Raw genomic sequence first — 15,290 nt, forward strand, 5'->3', positions numbered from 1 at the left:
TATGATTCGAAAATTTTAGTATTCGGAAATTTTATTATGCGGAAATTTTTTTTATCAGGCAACTTTCTAAAACGGGAATTTTATTATTCATAAATTTTAGTACCGGGAATTTTCCGATTCGGGATTTATTTATATTTAGCCAATTTTATTTTTTCGGAAATATTCGGAAATTTTCCAATTCGGGAATTTTGTTATTTAATCATTTTATTATTCGGAAATTTTAGTATTCGGGAATTTTCCAATTCGGTAATATTACAAGTTGTTTGGGAATTTTATTATTCGGAAAGTTCCCAATTGGGAAATTTATTATTCAGAAATTTTATTTAAAGATATTAATAATAATATCCATTTAAATAATTTTAATTTTATAAAAATTTTTATTCGAAAATTTTACAATTTGGAATTTTTATATATTTTGGAAATTTGAGATTTTTATCATTACGGGGATGTTATTATTTGGGAATTTTATTAGTCGGTAATTTTTCAAGTCGGGAATTTTGTTATTTGGAAATTTTAATGTTCGGGAATTTTATTAATAATGAATTTTCCAATTCGTTAATTTTATTCTTCGGAAATTTTCCAATTCAGGAATTTTTATTCGGGAACTTTCCCATTCGAGAATCTTAATTTTTGGAAATTTTAATATTCTGGAATTTTTTTATTCGAAAATTTTAATAATCGCGAATTTTTCAATTCGAGATTTTTATATTTTTCGGAAATTTTTCAATTTGGAAATTTAAGTATTCTGATATTTCCAAGTTTAGTAATATTATAAGCTGTTCAGGTACTTTTTTTATTCGGGAATTTTCTGATTCTGGAATTTTATTATTAGGAAATTTTTCAATTCGGGAAATTAATTATTTATAAATTTTCTAATTCGGGAATTTTATTATTTAGAAACCTTAATATTCGGGAATTATATAATTTCGGGGATTTTAATTCTCGAAAGTGTTCGAATTCGGGGATTTTATGATTCGAAAATTTTAGTATTCAGGAATTTTATTATGTGGAAATTTTTTTTTGTCAGGCAACTTTCCAAAACGGGAATTTTATTATTTATAAATTTTAGTATTCGGGAATTTTCCAATTCGGTAATATTACAAGTTGTCCGGGAATTTTATTATTCGGAAAAGTTCCCAATTGGGAAATTTATTATTCAGAAATTTTAATATGCGGGAATTTTCCAATTCGGGATTTATGTATTTCTGCAATTTTATAATTTCTTGAATTTTATTATACAGAAATTTTAATATCATGCCAGAATTTTATTTATTTATTATTAAAATAATGTTTTATTTGTTCAACTCGGCAATTTTCAATTTGGTCTATTTCGGGAAATGGGCGATGTGGAAAATTTTATTTTTCCGAAATCTGTCATAAACATTTTTATTAATCAGTTTAATTATTTTTTTCGTTATAATTATATTTATAGAAAAGAAGCAGAAAGAAATTTATAAAAATATTTTCTTTCCATCTGAGATATTTTAAAATTTAATTTAACACAAAAAAAGAATCGCCCGAAATAGAAAAAGCTTCCTGCATCTCCTGCATTTCCTGCATCGAATGGAAGGAATTTTCCACATTTTCCATCTCTTCCTTTTACGACGCCCGTCGCCCCCCAACGGCAAAAGAAAATAAAACTCCCATCATGGCGATGGCAAGACGATGATGTCAGTCATCAGTCACTTTTACTTCGACGCACATACAAGTTTTTCTTGTACAAGAATAAATCACGCTACATGAATCTGATTAATTTAAATAATTCGTGAACATTGTGCGATCCCGACTTATAGTTATAATGTGAATAGTGACTTTAATATATGGAAACTCTGTAAATAACGATCAACATAACCTCTTTCCGGGACAGGAATTATCAATCCTCGTCCCGTACATTTATTTATTTACTACCAAACACACGAATTACTCATTATTTTTGTACAGAATCAAATTAAGTAATTATACTAAAAAAATAAAATGGCAAATACGGGAGTTTTACCATTTGTTCGAGGTGTGGATTTCAGCAGAAATGATTTCGGAGTGAGTACAAATTTAGAACAATATCATTTTTAACATAAATTTAAGTTCATTTGGGAAAATATTAATGCGATTATCATTTAATTGATTATTTTATTTGTTCTGGGGTTCAAAAAACCCTAATCAGGTCATTAAAAAAAAAATTGAGTCGTATTGTTTTCCTTTTTTTTTCTATAAAATCTCTGCGATTGAAATCCTATTTTCTATAATTTTCTTATCGTTCAATCCTAACAATCCAAGTGAATATTTTTATTTTGTCAGAATTAAACTCTATCGGTACCGGTCTATCAATCAATTTCAGGAATTTAGGCCACGATTTTCTTTCGTAACATCGTAACAATAGTATTTATATTGTTTTTGTTTTTTTTATTTACAGTTTCTTGACAAAAATATTGTTTTCCAATACTTCCGAGAGTATTATTTTACTTTTGTGAGTTAAAAGATTCATCGTAGAGATAAATCTAATTGAAACTTTGTATAAAAAGTGGAACACTCCAAATAAGGGAGTTTCTGTCAAACAAATATGCTTCTTGTCAAAGATAAGCTTGAATTTTTTAATATTTTGGTTTAAAATTGATTTTTTTTTAGTCCAGAATTAAACTATTTGCTTCAAAATGTAGGCATTTTGTTGAAAAAATCGTTTTTTTGGTTGAATTAAACTATTTTTTTTTTAATTAAAATAAAAATATTTTTCAGTAGAAAATGAAACAAATTAAAGAAAATGCTTCGTTTTGTTTCTGTTTGAAAATTTATCTTTTTTAATTAGAAATTGAACTATTTGGTCGAAAATTCGTTTTTTTTATAGATAATAACTACTTTGCTGAAAATTAGTTTTTTCCTTATTTGAAAATTAATTTTTTAAATTAAAAATATAACTATGTAATTTTTGGTGGAAAATTAATATTTTTTAGTTAAAAAGTGAACTATTTGGTTGAAAATTCTTCTTTGGTTAAATTAAAATGTTTTTGGCTGAAAATAAAAATATTTTTCAGTTAAAAATTGAACTAATTTGTTGAAAATAATTTTTGCGAATAGAAAATTAATATTCTTGGTTTAAAATTGATTTTTTTTGTTGTAAAAATTCAACTCTTTTGTTAGAAATTTATCTGTTTGAGGATTCAACTATTTTTTTGAAAATTCATTTTTTTGTTGTTACAAATTCAACTACTTGGTTGCAAATTGCAGTAATTTGTTAGAAATTAAACTACTTGGCTGAAAATCGAACTTTTTTCACAATATTTTTTTGATTAAGGATTCAATTTTCAGTTATTCGGGATGACTGAAAAATCCCGAAAAATAAAATTTCTGAATTATAAAATCCCGAATAATAAAATTCACAAACAGTTCATAATATTACCGATTTAGTTTTGTTTCATAAATATTATTCATTCAAAATGCAATAATCACATATTTTTATAAAAATAAATATATCTAATGTGTTTTAAATTTCTAAAATTATTGATTAAATTAAAAATAATAATAATTGAAAAAATATTTTCTTGGGTGAAATTCATTTTTAATTACTGTTATTTTAAATTCAAAAAATAATTTTAGAAACTTTAAACATGAACAATAATTTTTTAGTACCGATATTTTAACAGAGATTTTCTGTCGAGACTTTTATTATTCGGATATTTTTAAATTTGTTATTTTATAAAATATTCGGGAATTTTATTATTCAGAAATTTTCCAATTCGAAATTTTTATATATTTTGGAAATCTTATAAGTTTGGGAATTTTCCAATTAGAGATTTTTATCATTACGTGAATGTTATTATTCAAGAATTTTATTAGTCTGTAATTTTCCAATTCGGAAATTGTAATATTCGGAAATTTTATTATTAAGGAATTTTCCATTTCGAGAATTTTATTATTCGAAAATTTTTTAATTCGGGAATTTTAATTTTTGGAAATTTTAATATTCGGGAATTTTTTTTATTTGGGGATTTTATTATTCGGGAATTTTAAATTCAGTAATATTATAAGCTATTCGAGAATTTTTATATTCTGGAATTTTATTATTCAAAAATTGTACATTTCGGGATTTTGATATATTTCGGAAATTTGATAATTTCGGGAAATTTTCAAATAGAGAATTTTATCATTACGGGAATGTTATTATTCGGGAATTTTATTAGTCGATAATTTTCCAATTCGGCAATTTTCTTATTCACAAATTTTAATATTCGGGAATTTTATTATCAAAAAATTTTCCAATTGAGGAATTTTATTCTTCGGAAATTTTATTATTCGGGAATTTTCCAATTCGGTAATACTATAAGCTGTTCGAGAATTTTATTTTCCGGAAAATCTTAAATTCGGGAATTTTATTATTCAGAAATTTTAATAATCTGGAATTTTATTCTTCGAAAATTTTATAATTCGGGTTTTTTTATGTATTTCAGAAATTTTATAATTTCGGGAATTTTCCAATTCGAGATTTTTATCATTACGGGGATGTTATTATTCGGGAATTTTATTAGTCGATAATTTTCCAATTCGGGAATTTTCTTATTCGGAATTTTTAATATTCGGGAGTTTTATTATCAATGAATTTTCCAATTTGGAAATTTTATTATTCAGAAATTCTAATATTCTAGAATTTCATTATCTTAGAATTTGGGATTTTTATATATTTCGGAAATTTTCCAATTGGAGATTTTTATCATTACGGGAATGTTATTATTCGGAAACTTTCCAATTTGGGAATTTTAATTTTTTGAAATTCAACTACGTTACAAATTCAACTAATTTGTAAAAAAATATTGTGGATTTATTTATTCGGTTTAAAATGTAATTACTTTGCTGAAAATTAGTTTTTTTCTTTAGTTGAAAATTAATTTTTTCAAATTAAAAATTTAACTATTCAATTTTTGGTGGAAACTTGATTTTTTCAAGTTGAAAAATGAAATATTTTGTTGAAAATTATTTTTTGCTTGAATTAAAATATTTTTGGCTGAAAATAAAAAATATATTTCAGTTAAAAATTAAACTATTTGGTTGGAAATTGAACTAATTTTTAAAAAATAAATTTTTAGATCAGAAAATTAATCTTCTTGCATTAAAATTCATCTTTTTGGTTAAAAATGCTAAATTTTTATTGAAAATTTGATCTGTTTTTTTTTTGTTTTGAGAATTCAACTATTTTCTTGAAAATTCCTTTTTTTTTTTGTTACAAATTCAGATACTTGGTTGTAAATTGCAGTAATTTGTTAGAAATGAAACTACTTGGTTGAAAATCGAACTTTTTAAAAAATCTTTTCTTGCTTGACGATTCATTTCTTTGATTTAAAATTCGATTATTTTTCAAAAATTTGTTTTTATTTAGTTGAAAATTAATGTTTTTTTTAACGAAAAATGTAACTTTACCTTTTGGTAGAAATCTTATATTTTTTGCTAAAAATTTGATATTTTTGTCTTAATTTAATTGTTTTTTAACTAAAAAATTTTACAAATTTAGTTAAAAATCAAACTAAATGTTTAAAAATTAAATACTTCATTAAAAATAAAAAGAATTTGTTCAAGGTTGAACTATAATTTGTTAACATTTATTTATTTTTGTAGAAAGTTAATCTTCTTGGTTTCCAATTAATCTTTTTGGTAAAAAATGAAATTGTTTTGTTGAAATTTTATCTGTTTTTTCTTTTAGGATTCCACTATTTTCTTAAAAATACGTATTTTTTGGTTGAATTCGACTGTTTTTGATTGAAAATTATAATCTTTTATAATTAAAAATACATTACTTGATTTAAAATTAAAGTAATTTGTGAAAAATTTAATTAATTTGTTCAAAATTCAATTACTTGGTAGAAAATTGTACTAATTTGTTGAAAATTAAACTCCTTATTTAAAAATTGCACTAATTTTTTAAAAATAAATTACGTGTCCAAAAATCGAACTCAATGGTTAAAAATTAATTTATTTTATTGAAAATTGAACTATTTAGTTAAAAATTTTTTTTTTTGGGAATTCATTTGTTCTGTTTAAAATGTAACTAATTTGTTGGTAATTCATTTTTTTAGATAAAAATAATGTAATTATATAATTATTATTGAAAAATTTATCTTTTTTAGTTGAAATTTTAACTATTTTGTTAAAAATTCCTCTTTTTTGTTTCAATTTAACTGTTTTTGACTGAAAATTAAAATATTGTCTAGTTCAAAATGTCTAGTTTAAATGCCATTTTTATTGGGAAGGTAATTAATTTTCTTGGTTTCAAATTCAGCTTTTTAGTTAAAAATGCAAAAGTTTTAATGAAAATTTGATCTCTTTTGGTTGAGGATAAAATTATTTTCTTTAAAATTCATGTTTTTTGGTTGAATTCAACGGTTTTTTAAAATTAAAAATTAAAATCATTTTTGGTTGAAAATTGAACTACTTGCTTGAAAATTTAACTAATTTGTGAAAAATTGAATTATTTTGTTGCAAACTCGTCTTTTTGTTTGAATTCAACCATTTTTGACTAAAAATTGAAATATTTTATAGGTAAAAATTTAATTAATTGCTTGAAAATTGATCTAGTTTCTGTAAAAAATTAATCACTTTATTTGACATTACAATAATTTGTTAAAAATTTAAATAGTTTGTTTAAAATTAAACTAGTTTATTCAAAATTAAAACAGTTTTAGTCGAAAATAATAATTTTTTCACCGAAAAAGATTTTATTTTTTAGTTAAAATTGATCTTTTTTATTGGAATTTTTTTTAAGCCCCCAATTTAACCATTCCATTTTTGATTAAAAATTAAATTTTTTTTAGTTAAAAATTATTTTTTTAACCTAAAAATGAAACTATTCTATTTGGCGCTGAATTTTTTTTAATTAAACTATTCGGTTGAATATTCATGTATTTTATTGAAACTAGTCTCTTTTTTGTTGAAAATAAATGTACTTTGTTGAAAATGTTTGTTTTTGGTTAAAAATTCAACCCCTTGGTTGAAAATTGAATATTTTGTTGAAACTTCGTCTTTTTTGTAGGAATTGCTCTTTTAGGTAGAAAATTAATCTTATTAGTACAAAGATTAATTTTTTGATAGAAAATTTATGTACTTCGTAAGTTTCCACAATTTTTTTATTTTTCAATCCTAATGATACAATTTTTTTCTCACAATTAAATACTTTAGCTAAAAATATATAATTTCTAAAGTTACTATACAATATTGTCTTTTCGTTGAAAATAATGTTTTTTTTTGCTGAAAATTTAACTTCCATTCTTGGTTTAAACTTGATCTTTTTTTAGTTGAAAATTGAACTGCTCAGTTCAAAATTCACGTATTTTGTTGAAAAACAGTATTTTTGCTTAAAAATAGATTTGCTTGTTTGAAAATTTAAATGTTTGAGTTGAGGATTCAACTATTTTGTTGAAAATTCGTCTCTTTTGATTGAAATAAACTTTTTTTTCATTGTAAATTAAAATAATTTTTGGTTTAAATGTAAACTATTACATATTTCGCCGAGAATTCATTTTTCTGGTTGATGATTAATTATTTTAGTCAAATATTCACCTCTTTGTGAAAAAAATTGACTATCTTTTTTTAAATTCTTTTTTTTTTACGTGAAAATAGTTGTTTTTTTACGGAAAATATAGCTATGCAATTTTTTTTGCGATTTTATGTAGAAAAATAGTTGAATAATAAATTTTCTTTTGCTCACGTTTATGTTTTTATCTATCATATTTTTATTTAGAAGATTTAAAAATGAATAACAAAAAACTTCAATTAAAAATATATAATTTTCAAGTGTTTGAAAATATAAGCTGTCTTTAAAACTAAATTTGAAAAAGCACCTAAATTATGTTTTTTCAAGCTAAATTTTTGTTCTGTAGGAAGGAAAATTTCCAGAATCGGTTCGAGCGATGACTGGAATACAATGGTTAAAATTAGATAACACAAATCTATCCGAAATTCCAGAGGAAATGGGAAAATTACTCAAATTGGTAATTAAAAGTTTTCTTCTTGAAATTTAAAAGAAAAAATAGTTTTTTGATAGAATTTTTGGCTTGATTATAAAAATATGAATTAAAAATTTTTTTAGGAACATCTATCGCTTGTAAGAAATAAATTGGAAAAATTATTCGGTGAATTAACAGAGCTGAATTGCCTCAGAACTTTGAATATAAGACATAATAATGTAAAATCGAGTGGAATACCCAGTGAATTGTTCCATTTGGAGGAACTCACGACTTTAGACATAAGTCATAATAATTTAAGGGAAGTTCCGGAAGGCTTGGAACGAGCTCGATCTTTACTGAATTTAAATCTAAGTCACAATCAGTAAGTATCAAATTTGTCAAATTTAAGTATCAAAACTGTCTTTTAAAAATAATGATTAATTTTGTACTTCAGGTTAAAATATTTAATTTAAAACTTTTCAATTTTTTAGGTTTCTATTTTTAAATTTTAAAATATTCCAAGAGAATACATTTTAATTTAAAACTTTTCAGATTGAACAATTAAAAATTGAGAGATTAAAAATATTTTTTTTTTAATTCAAGCTCGAGTTTAAGCTTTTAAAACTGAATAATTTTAAACATGAAAATTATGTCCTATTTTAATTCAGTTGACGCTCACATTGTTCTTATGATGCAAAAGGGGTAATTCTTTATTTTCAATTTTTTTTCTAAATTAGAAGGATATTTTTTATTTTTAGCATTTTCATTGAGTTGGAAGAAAGGAAATTTTTTATTTTTTAAGCTTTGGCAATATTTTAATTAAGTTAAAGGGAAAAAAATTATGTAATTTTCACATTTTTCTTAAGATGAAAAGGGGAAAATTAATTATATTAATTTTTTTTTTTCAATTGGAAGGACATTTTTGTATTGTATAAACTTCGATAATATTTTTATTTAGTTAAAGAAAGGAAATTCTGTAATTTCCACATTTTTCTTAAGATGAGAAGGAGAAAATTATTTAAATTCAATTTTTTTCTGAATTGGAAGAGGGAATTTTTTTTATTTTCAACATTTTTATTGAGTTGGAAGAGATGAAATTTTCTTCTCAATTGGTAAAGGGACATTTTTTACTTCTAACAATTTTATTGAGTTGGAAGAAAGGAAATTTTTTATTTTTTAAGCTTTGGTAATATTTTAATTAAGTTAAAGGGAAAAAAATGATGTAATTTTCACATTTTTCTTAAGATGAAAAGGGGGAAATTATTGATATCAATTTTTTTTTTCTAAATTGGAAGCACTTTTTTGTATTGTTTAAACTTCGATAATATTTTTATTGAGTTAAAGAAAGGAAATTCTGTAATTTCCACATTTTTCTTAAGATGAGAAGGAGAAAATTATTTAAATTCAATTTTTTTCTGAATTGGAAGAGGGAATTTTTTTTTTATTTTCAACATTTTTATTGAGTTGGAAGAGATGAAATTTTCTTCTGAATTGGTAAAGGGACATTTTTTACTTTTAACAATTTTATTGAGTTGGAAGGAAGGAAATTTTTTATTTTTTAAGCTTTGGCAATATTTTAATTAAGTTAAAGGGAAAAAAATGATGTAATTTTCACATTTTTCTTAAGATGAAAAGGGGAAAATTAATTATATTAATTTTTTTTTTCAATTGGAAGGACATTTTTGTATTGTATAAACTTCGATAATATTTTTATTGAGTTAAAGGAGGGAAATTCTATAATTTTCACATTTTTCATAAGATGAGAAGGAGAAAATTATTTAAATTAAATTTTTTTCTGAATTGGAAGAGGGAATTTTTTTTTTATTTTCAACATTTTTATTGAGTTGGAAGAGATGAAATTTTCTTCTGAATTGGTAAAGGGAGTTTTTTAATTTGTTTATTTTTAGTTACTATTTTTATTGAATTGAATGGAAAAAAATATGGAATTTTCACGTTTTTGTTAAGATAAAAAGGAGGGCATTTTTTCGATTTTAATATTTTTATTGAGTTTGAAGGCAGAAATGTTTCTGGATTGGAAGAGGTAATATTTTTTAAATTTCGATTAATATTTGTGTTGATTTGAAGACGGAAAAATTCTGTAATTTTCAGAATTTTACTGAGATACAGAAGGGATATTTTTTTAGTTTCAATTTATTTATGAATTAAAAAAGAGACATTTTTAATTTTTAACATTTTCTTTGACTTGGAAGAAAGGAAATTTTGATTTAAAATATTCTTTTGGATTGGAAGAGGGAATTTTATTTTGAAAACTTTGGTAATATTTTAATTCAGTTGAAGGGGGAAATTTCTGTAATGTTCACAATTTTCATTAAATAAAAAGAGACACAATTTCCATTTTTTTCGGAATTGAAAATTCAGTTGGAAGAGATCACATTTTTTCTGGATTGGAAAAGGGATTTTTTTCAAATTTTTGTAATATTTTAATTGAATTGAGTGGGATTTTTGTTGTAATTTTAACTTTTTTAATTAAAATTAAAGAGGATTATTTTTTTCAATTTTCTTCTTAATTGGAGGAGGGACAATTTTTAAAAATTTTTATTAAGTTGGAAGAAATGAAATTTGTTTCTTGGTAGGAAGACGGATTTTGTTGTTTCTAAAATTTTAATCTATATTGGAAGCGGGAATTTTATTTTTAAAACTTTGGTAATATTTTTATTCAGTTGAAGGGGGAAATTTCTGTAATTTTCACCATTTTCATAAGATAATAAGAGACATATTTTCAATTTTTTTTTCAGAATTGAAAAAGGGCCACTTTTTACCTTTAACATTTTTATTGAGTTGAAGGGGAAAAATTCTGTAAACTGTAAATTTAAAAAAATAAAAAAACTGTAAATTTTCTTTTTTCCATTTTTTTTTCTGAATTGGATGAACATTATTTATTTTAAACATTTTATCAAGTTGCAAGAGATCACATTTTTTCTGGAGTGCAAAAGGGATTTTAAAAAAAATTTGCTAATATTTTAATTGAATTGAATAGGATTTTTTTTGTTTTAATTTTAATGCTTTTTTTAAAATTAAAAGGGATGATTTTTTTCAATCTTCTTCTGAATTGGAAGATGGACAGTTTTTAACATGTTTATTAAGTTGGAAGAGATGAAATTTTTTTCTGGATTTGAAGAGGGCATTTTTTTATTTCTAAAATTGTAATCTGTATTTTAATTGATTTGAAAGAGGAAAATTTTAGAAATAAAAAAATTCTCCCTTCGAATCTAGAAACAAATTTTATCTCTTCCAACATTCAATTGCATTAAAACATTAACAAAATTTAAAAACAAATCCCGTTTCCAATCCAGAAAAAATGTGATATCTTCCTTCTCAATAAAATTTTAAAAATAAATAATGTTCTTCCAATTCAGAAAAAAATTTTTAATAAATAATTAACCCTTTTTTATTTAAAACAATCTGCAATTTACAAATGTTTCCCCTTCAATTCAATTAAAATATTACCAAAGTTTAAAAAATAAAAAATGTCATTCCTTTCAACTAAATAAAAATGTTAAAAGTAAAAAATGTCCCTTTTCCAATTCGGAAAAAAATAGAAAAGTGTCTCTTTTTATGTTAAAAAAATAAGAAAATGAAAGAATTTTCCCCCTTTAACTCAATTAAAATATGGCATTACTATTATTAATTGTGCGCCCTTCCAACTCAATAAAAATGTTAAAAATAAAAAAATGTCTTTCCAATTTAGAAAAAAAATCTTAATAAAAAATTCCCCCCCTCAATTGTATTAAAATAGTAACCCAAATTTTTAAAAATTAAAAAATTACCTCTTCCAATCCAGAAAAAAAATTCCTTCCTTCCAACTTAACAAAAACGTGAAAATTACAGATTTTTTTCAACTTCAATTCAATAAAAATAGTAACCAAAGTTAATTAAATTAAAAAATTCCCTTTTCAAATTCAGAAGAAAATTTCATCTCTTCCAACTCAATACAAATTTTAAAAGTAAAAAATGTCCCTCTTCAAATTCAGAATAAAATTGAATCTAAATAATTTTCCCCTTTTCATCTGAAGAAAAATGTGAAAATTACATAATGTTTTCCTTTAACTTAATTAAAATATTACCAAAGCTTAAAAAATAAAAAATGTTAAAAACAAAAAAATGTATTTCCAATTTAGGAATTTTAAAAAATAAAAAATGCCCCCCTTAGCATCATAACAAAAATGTGAAAATTACTGAATTCCCCCCCCCCCCCTCAACTGTATTAAAATAGCAATCAAAATTTTTTTAAATTAAAAAATTACCTCTTCCAATCCAGAAAAAAAATTCCTTCCTTCCAACTTAACAAAAACGTGAAAATTACAGATTTTTTCCCACTTCAATTCAATAAAAATAGTAACCAAAGTTAATTAAATTAAAAAATTCCCTTTTCCAATTCAGAAGAAAATTTCATCTCTTCCAACTCAATACAAATTTTAAAAATAAAAAATGTCCCTCTTCTAATTCAGAATAAAATTTTTTAATCAAAATTTCCTTTCTTCCAACTCAATTAAAATATTCAAAAAACAAAATGTCCCTCTTCCAATTCAGAAAAAATTGAATCTATATAATTTCTCTCTTTTCATCTTGAGACAAATGTGAAAATTACAGAATTTTCCTCTTTCAACTCAATAGAAATATTACCGAAGTTAAAAAAAATGTCTTTCCTTCCAACTCAATAAAAATGTTAACGTTCAAAAAAATGTTCTTTCACTTTTACAAAAAAAATTGAAAGTAAAAAATCCCCTCCTTTTTAACTCATTCAAAATATTGAAATTGAAAAAAATCCCTTCTTTTTAACTTAAAAAAAAAATGTGAAAATTACAGAATTTCCCTCCTTTAATTAAATAAAAATATTAACCGAAATTAAAAAATTTTAAAAATGCCCTCTTGCAATCCAGAAAATTTATTTAAAGCCAAAATTGCTTTTCTTCACATCAACGAAAATGTTAAAAATACGGAATGTCCCTATTCCAATTCAGAAATAATTTGAAAATAAAAATTTCCTCTTCTAATTTAGAAAAATAATAAATTCCTAATTCTTTCTTTTGATCATAAGAAAAATTAAAAATAAAAAAAAACCAGAACGTGGCTCTCTTTAACTCAAGAAAAATAATAATGACGTTAAAATAAAAAAATTCTCTAACAATCAAGGAGCAAATTAAATAGCAAAATTTTTTCTCTTTAAATCTAATAAAAATTTAAAAATAAAACAACATGTCTCTTACAATTCAGAAAATTATACTCCCCTTCAACTCTATTAAAGTGTTAATCAAAAGGTTTGAAATAAAAAAGCACTCCCTTTTCCAATTAAAAAAAAAAATCGTGCTCCCAAGTCAATAACATTGTTAAAAATAAAAAATGTCCTCTTTCAATCCAGTAAAAAAATTAAACTTCAAAACTCTGTTAATTTTTACAAATGTTATCTTATTTATTTTATGTAGATCTGTTAGATATTGTATAAAAATTTAATAATTATTTAAATCGTTTATAAAAATTTAAACGCTAAATATTTAAAAATTTGTGAAAATGGATTTTTAAATTGTTTGTTTTTAATATTATAAAAATTATAATAATACTAATTAAAATTGTTTCGAAGTCAATAATATTTGAAAAGCTTTTTACGGATTTAAAATTTGCGAATTCGCACGAATTAGTTTTTTTTTACTAAAAAGAAAAAGTATGATTATAATTCCAGAATGTTCTTAAATGTTAAAATAAATGAATTATTAAAATTTTAAAGAGGCCTTGGAAATGAAATTGTTATAAAAATAAGTATTAAAAATTGTACAATTTTAAACATGAAAATGATGTAAATTAAACAGTTCAAATCTAAAATTGCAAATTATAGAATTTTCCTCTTTCAAATCAATTAAAATATAGATTAAAATTTGTAAAACAAAAAAATCCCTCTTCCGATCAAGAAACAAATTTCATCTCTTCCAACTTAATAAGAATGTTAAAAAATTGTCCCTCTTCCAATTAAGAAGAAGATTGAAAAAAATAATCCCCTTTAATTTTAATAAAAACCGTTAAAATTACAACAAAAATCCCACTCAATTCAATTAAAATATTACAAAAATTTGAAAAAAATCCCTTTTCCAATCTAGAAAAAATGTGATCTCTTCCAACTGAATTTTCAATTAAGAAAAAAGTGGAAATTGTGTCTCTTTTTATTTCATGCAAATTGTGAACACTACAGAATTTCCCCCTTCAACTGAATTAAAATATTACCAAAGTTTTCAAAATAAAATTCCCTCTTCCAATCCAAAAGAATATTTTAAACCAAAATTGCCTTTCTTCCAATTCAAAGAAAATGTTAAAAATTAAAAATGTCCCTATTTTAATTAATAAATAAATTGAAAATAAAAAATTACCCCTTTTTTATCTCAATAAAATTCTGAAAATTACAGATTTTTTCTCTCTTTAACTCAATAAAAATATACAGAATTTCCCTCCTTCATTTAATAAAAATATTACCAAAGTTTAAGCAATAAAAAAATGTCTTTCCTTCCAACTCAATAAAAATGTTAAAAATAAAAAATTTCCTTTTTCCAATCCAGAAGAAAATTTCCTCCCTGCCAATTTAATAAGAATGTTAAAAATAAAAATAATAAATAAACCTCTTCCAATTCAGAAAAAAGTTGAATCTAACTAATTTCCCCCTTTTCATCTTCAAAAAACGTGAAAATTACAGGATTTTTTCCCTTCAAGTCAATCAAAACATTACCAAAATTAAAAAAAAGCCCTTTTCCAATCAGACAAAACATTTCCTCTCTTCAAACTCAATAACATGTTAAAAATATATAATATCCCTCTTCCAATTCAGAAAAAAGGGAAAATATATAATAATTTCCCCTTTTTTATCTGGAGAAAAATGTGAAAATTGCAGAATTTCCCCCTTTTAACTCAATTCAAACATTATCGAAGTTTACAAAATAAAAAATAAAATCCTTCCTTTTAAATCAATAAAAATGTTGAAAATTAAAAATTTCCCTTTTCCAATCCAGAAAAGTAAACAATATCTCTCCCAATTCATAAGAAAATCTTTAAACAAAAATTTCATTTTTTTCCAAATCAATGAAAATGTTTAAAATATCAAATTTCCTTGTTTCAATTCAGAAAAACATTGAATATAAAGCATTCTCCCGTTTTTATCTTAAGAAAAATGTAAAAATTACACAATTTTCTTCCTTGAACTCAAAAAAAATATTACTGAAGTTTAAAAATAAAAAAATAAAAAATGTTGCCCCCTTCCAACTCAATAAAAATGTTAAAATAACCAAAAAGTCCTTCCAATTTAGAAAAAAAAATTGAAATAGAAAATTCCTCCCTTTGTATCCTAAGAAAAATGCAAAAATTACTGGA

The 15,290-nt window shown here is 22.9% G+C and overlaps 1 protein-coding gene across 2 annotated transcripts in view; it reads left to right on the top strand.

Moving 5' to 3' along the window:
- Positions 1 to 1,671: 1,671 nt before the first annotated feature.
- LOC117182166 (protein flightless-1) overlaps positions 1,672 to 15,290 on the top strand; it is a 100,601-nt gene continuing 86,982 nt past the window's right edge. For both annotated transcript variants that reach the window (XM_033375216.1, XM_033375217.1), the window contains exons 1-3: positions 1,672 to 2,037; positions 7,857 to 7,967; positions 8,066 to 8,304. In XM_033375216.1, coding sequence (XP_033231107.1) covers positions 1,975 to 2,037; positions 7,857 to 7,967; positions 8,066 to 8,304 — 413 coding nt within the window. In that variant the 5' untranslated portion in view covers positions 1,672 to 1,974. The remainder of the gene's footprint in view (positions 2,038 to 7,856; positions 7,968 to 8,065; positions 8,305 to 15,290) is intronic.

This window comes from Belonocnema kinseyi, chromosome 10 (assembly GCF_010883055.1).
Source record: "Belonocnema kinseyi isolate 2016_QV_RU_SX_M_011 chromosome 10, B_treatae_v1, whole genome shotgun sequence".
Classification (NCBI taxonomy): Eukaryota; Metazoa; Arthropoda; class Insecta; order Hymenoptera; family Cynipidae; genus Belonocnema; species Belonocnema kinseyi.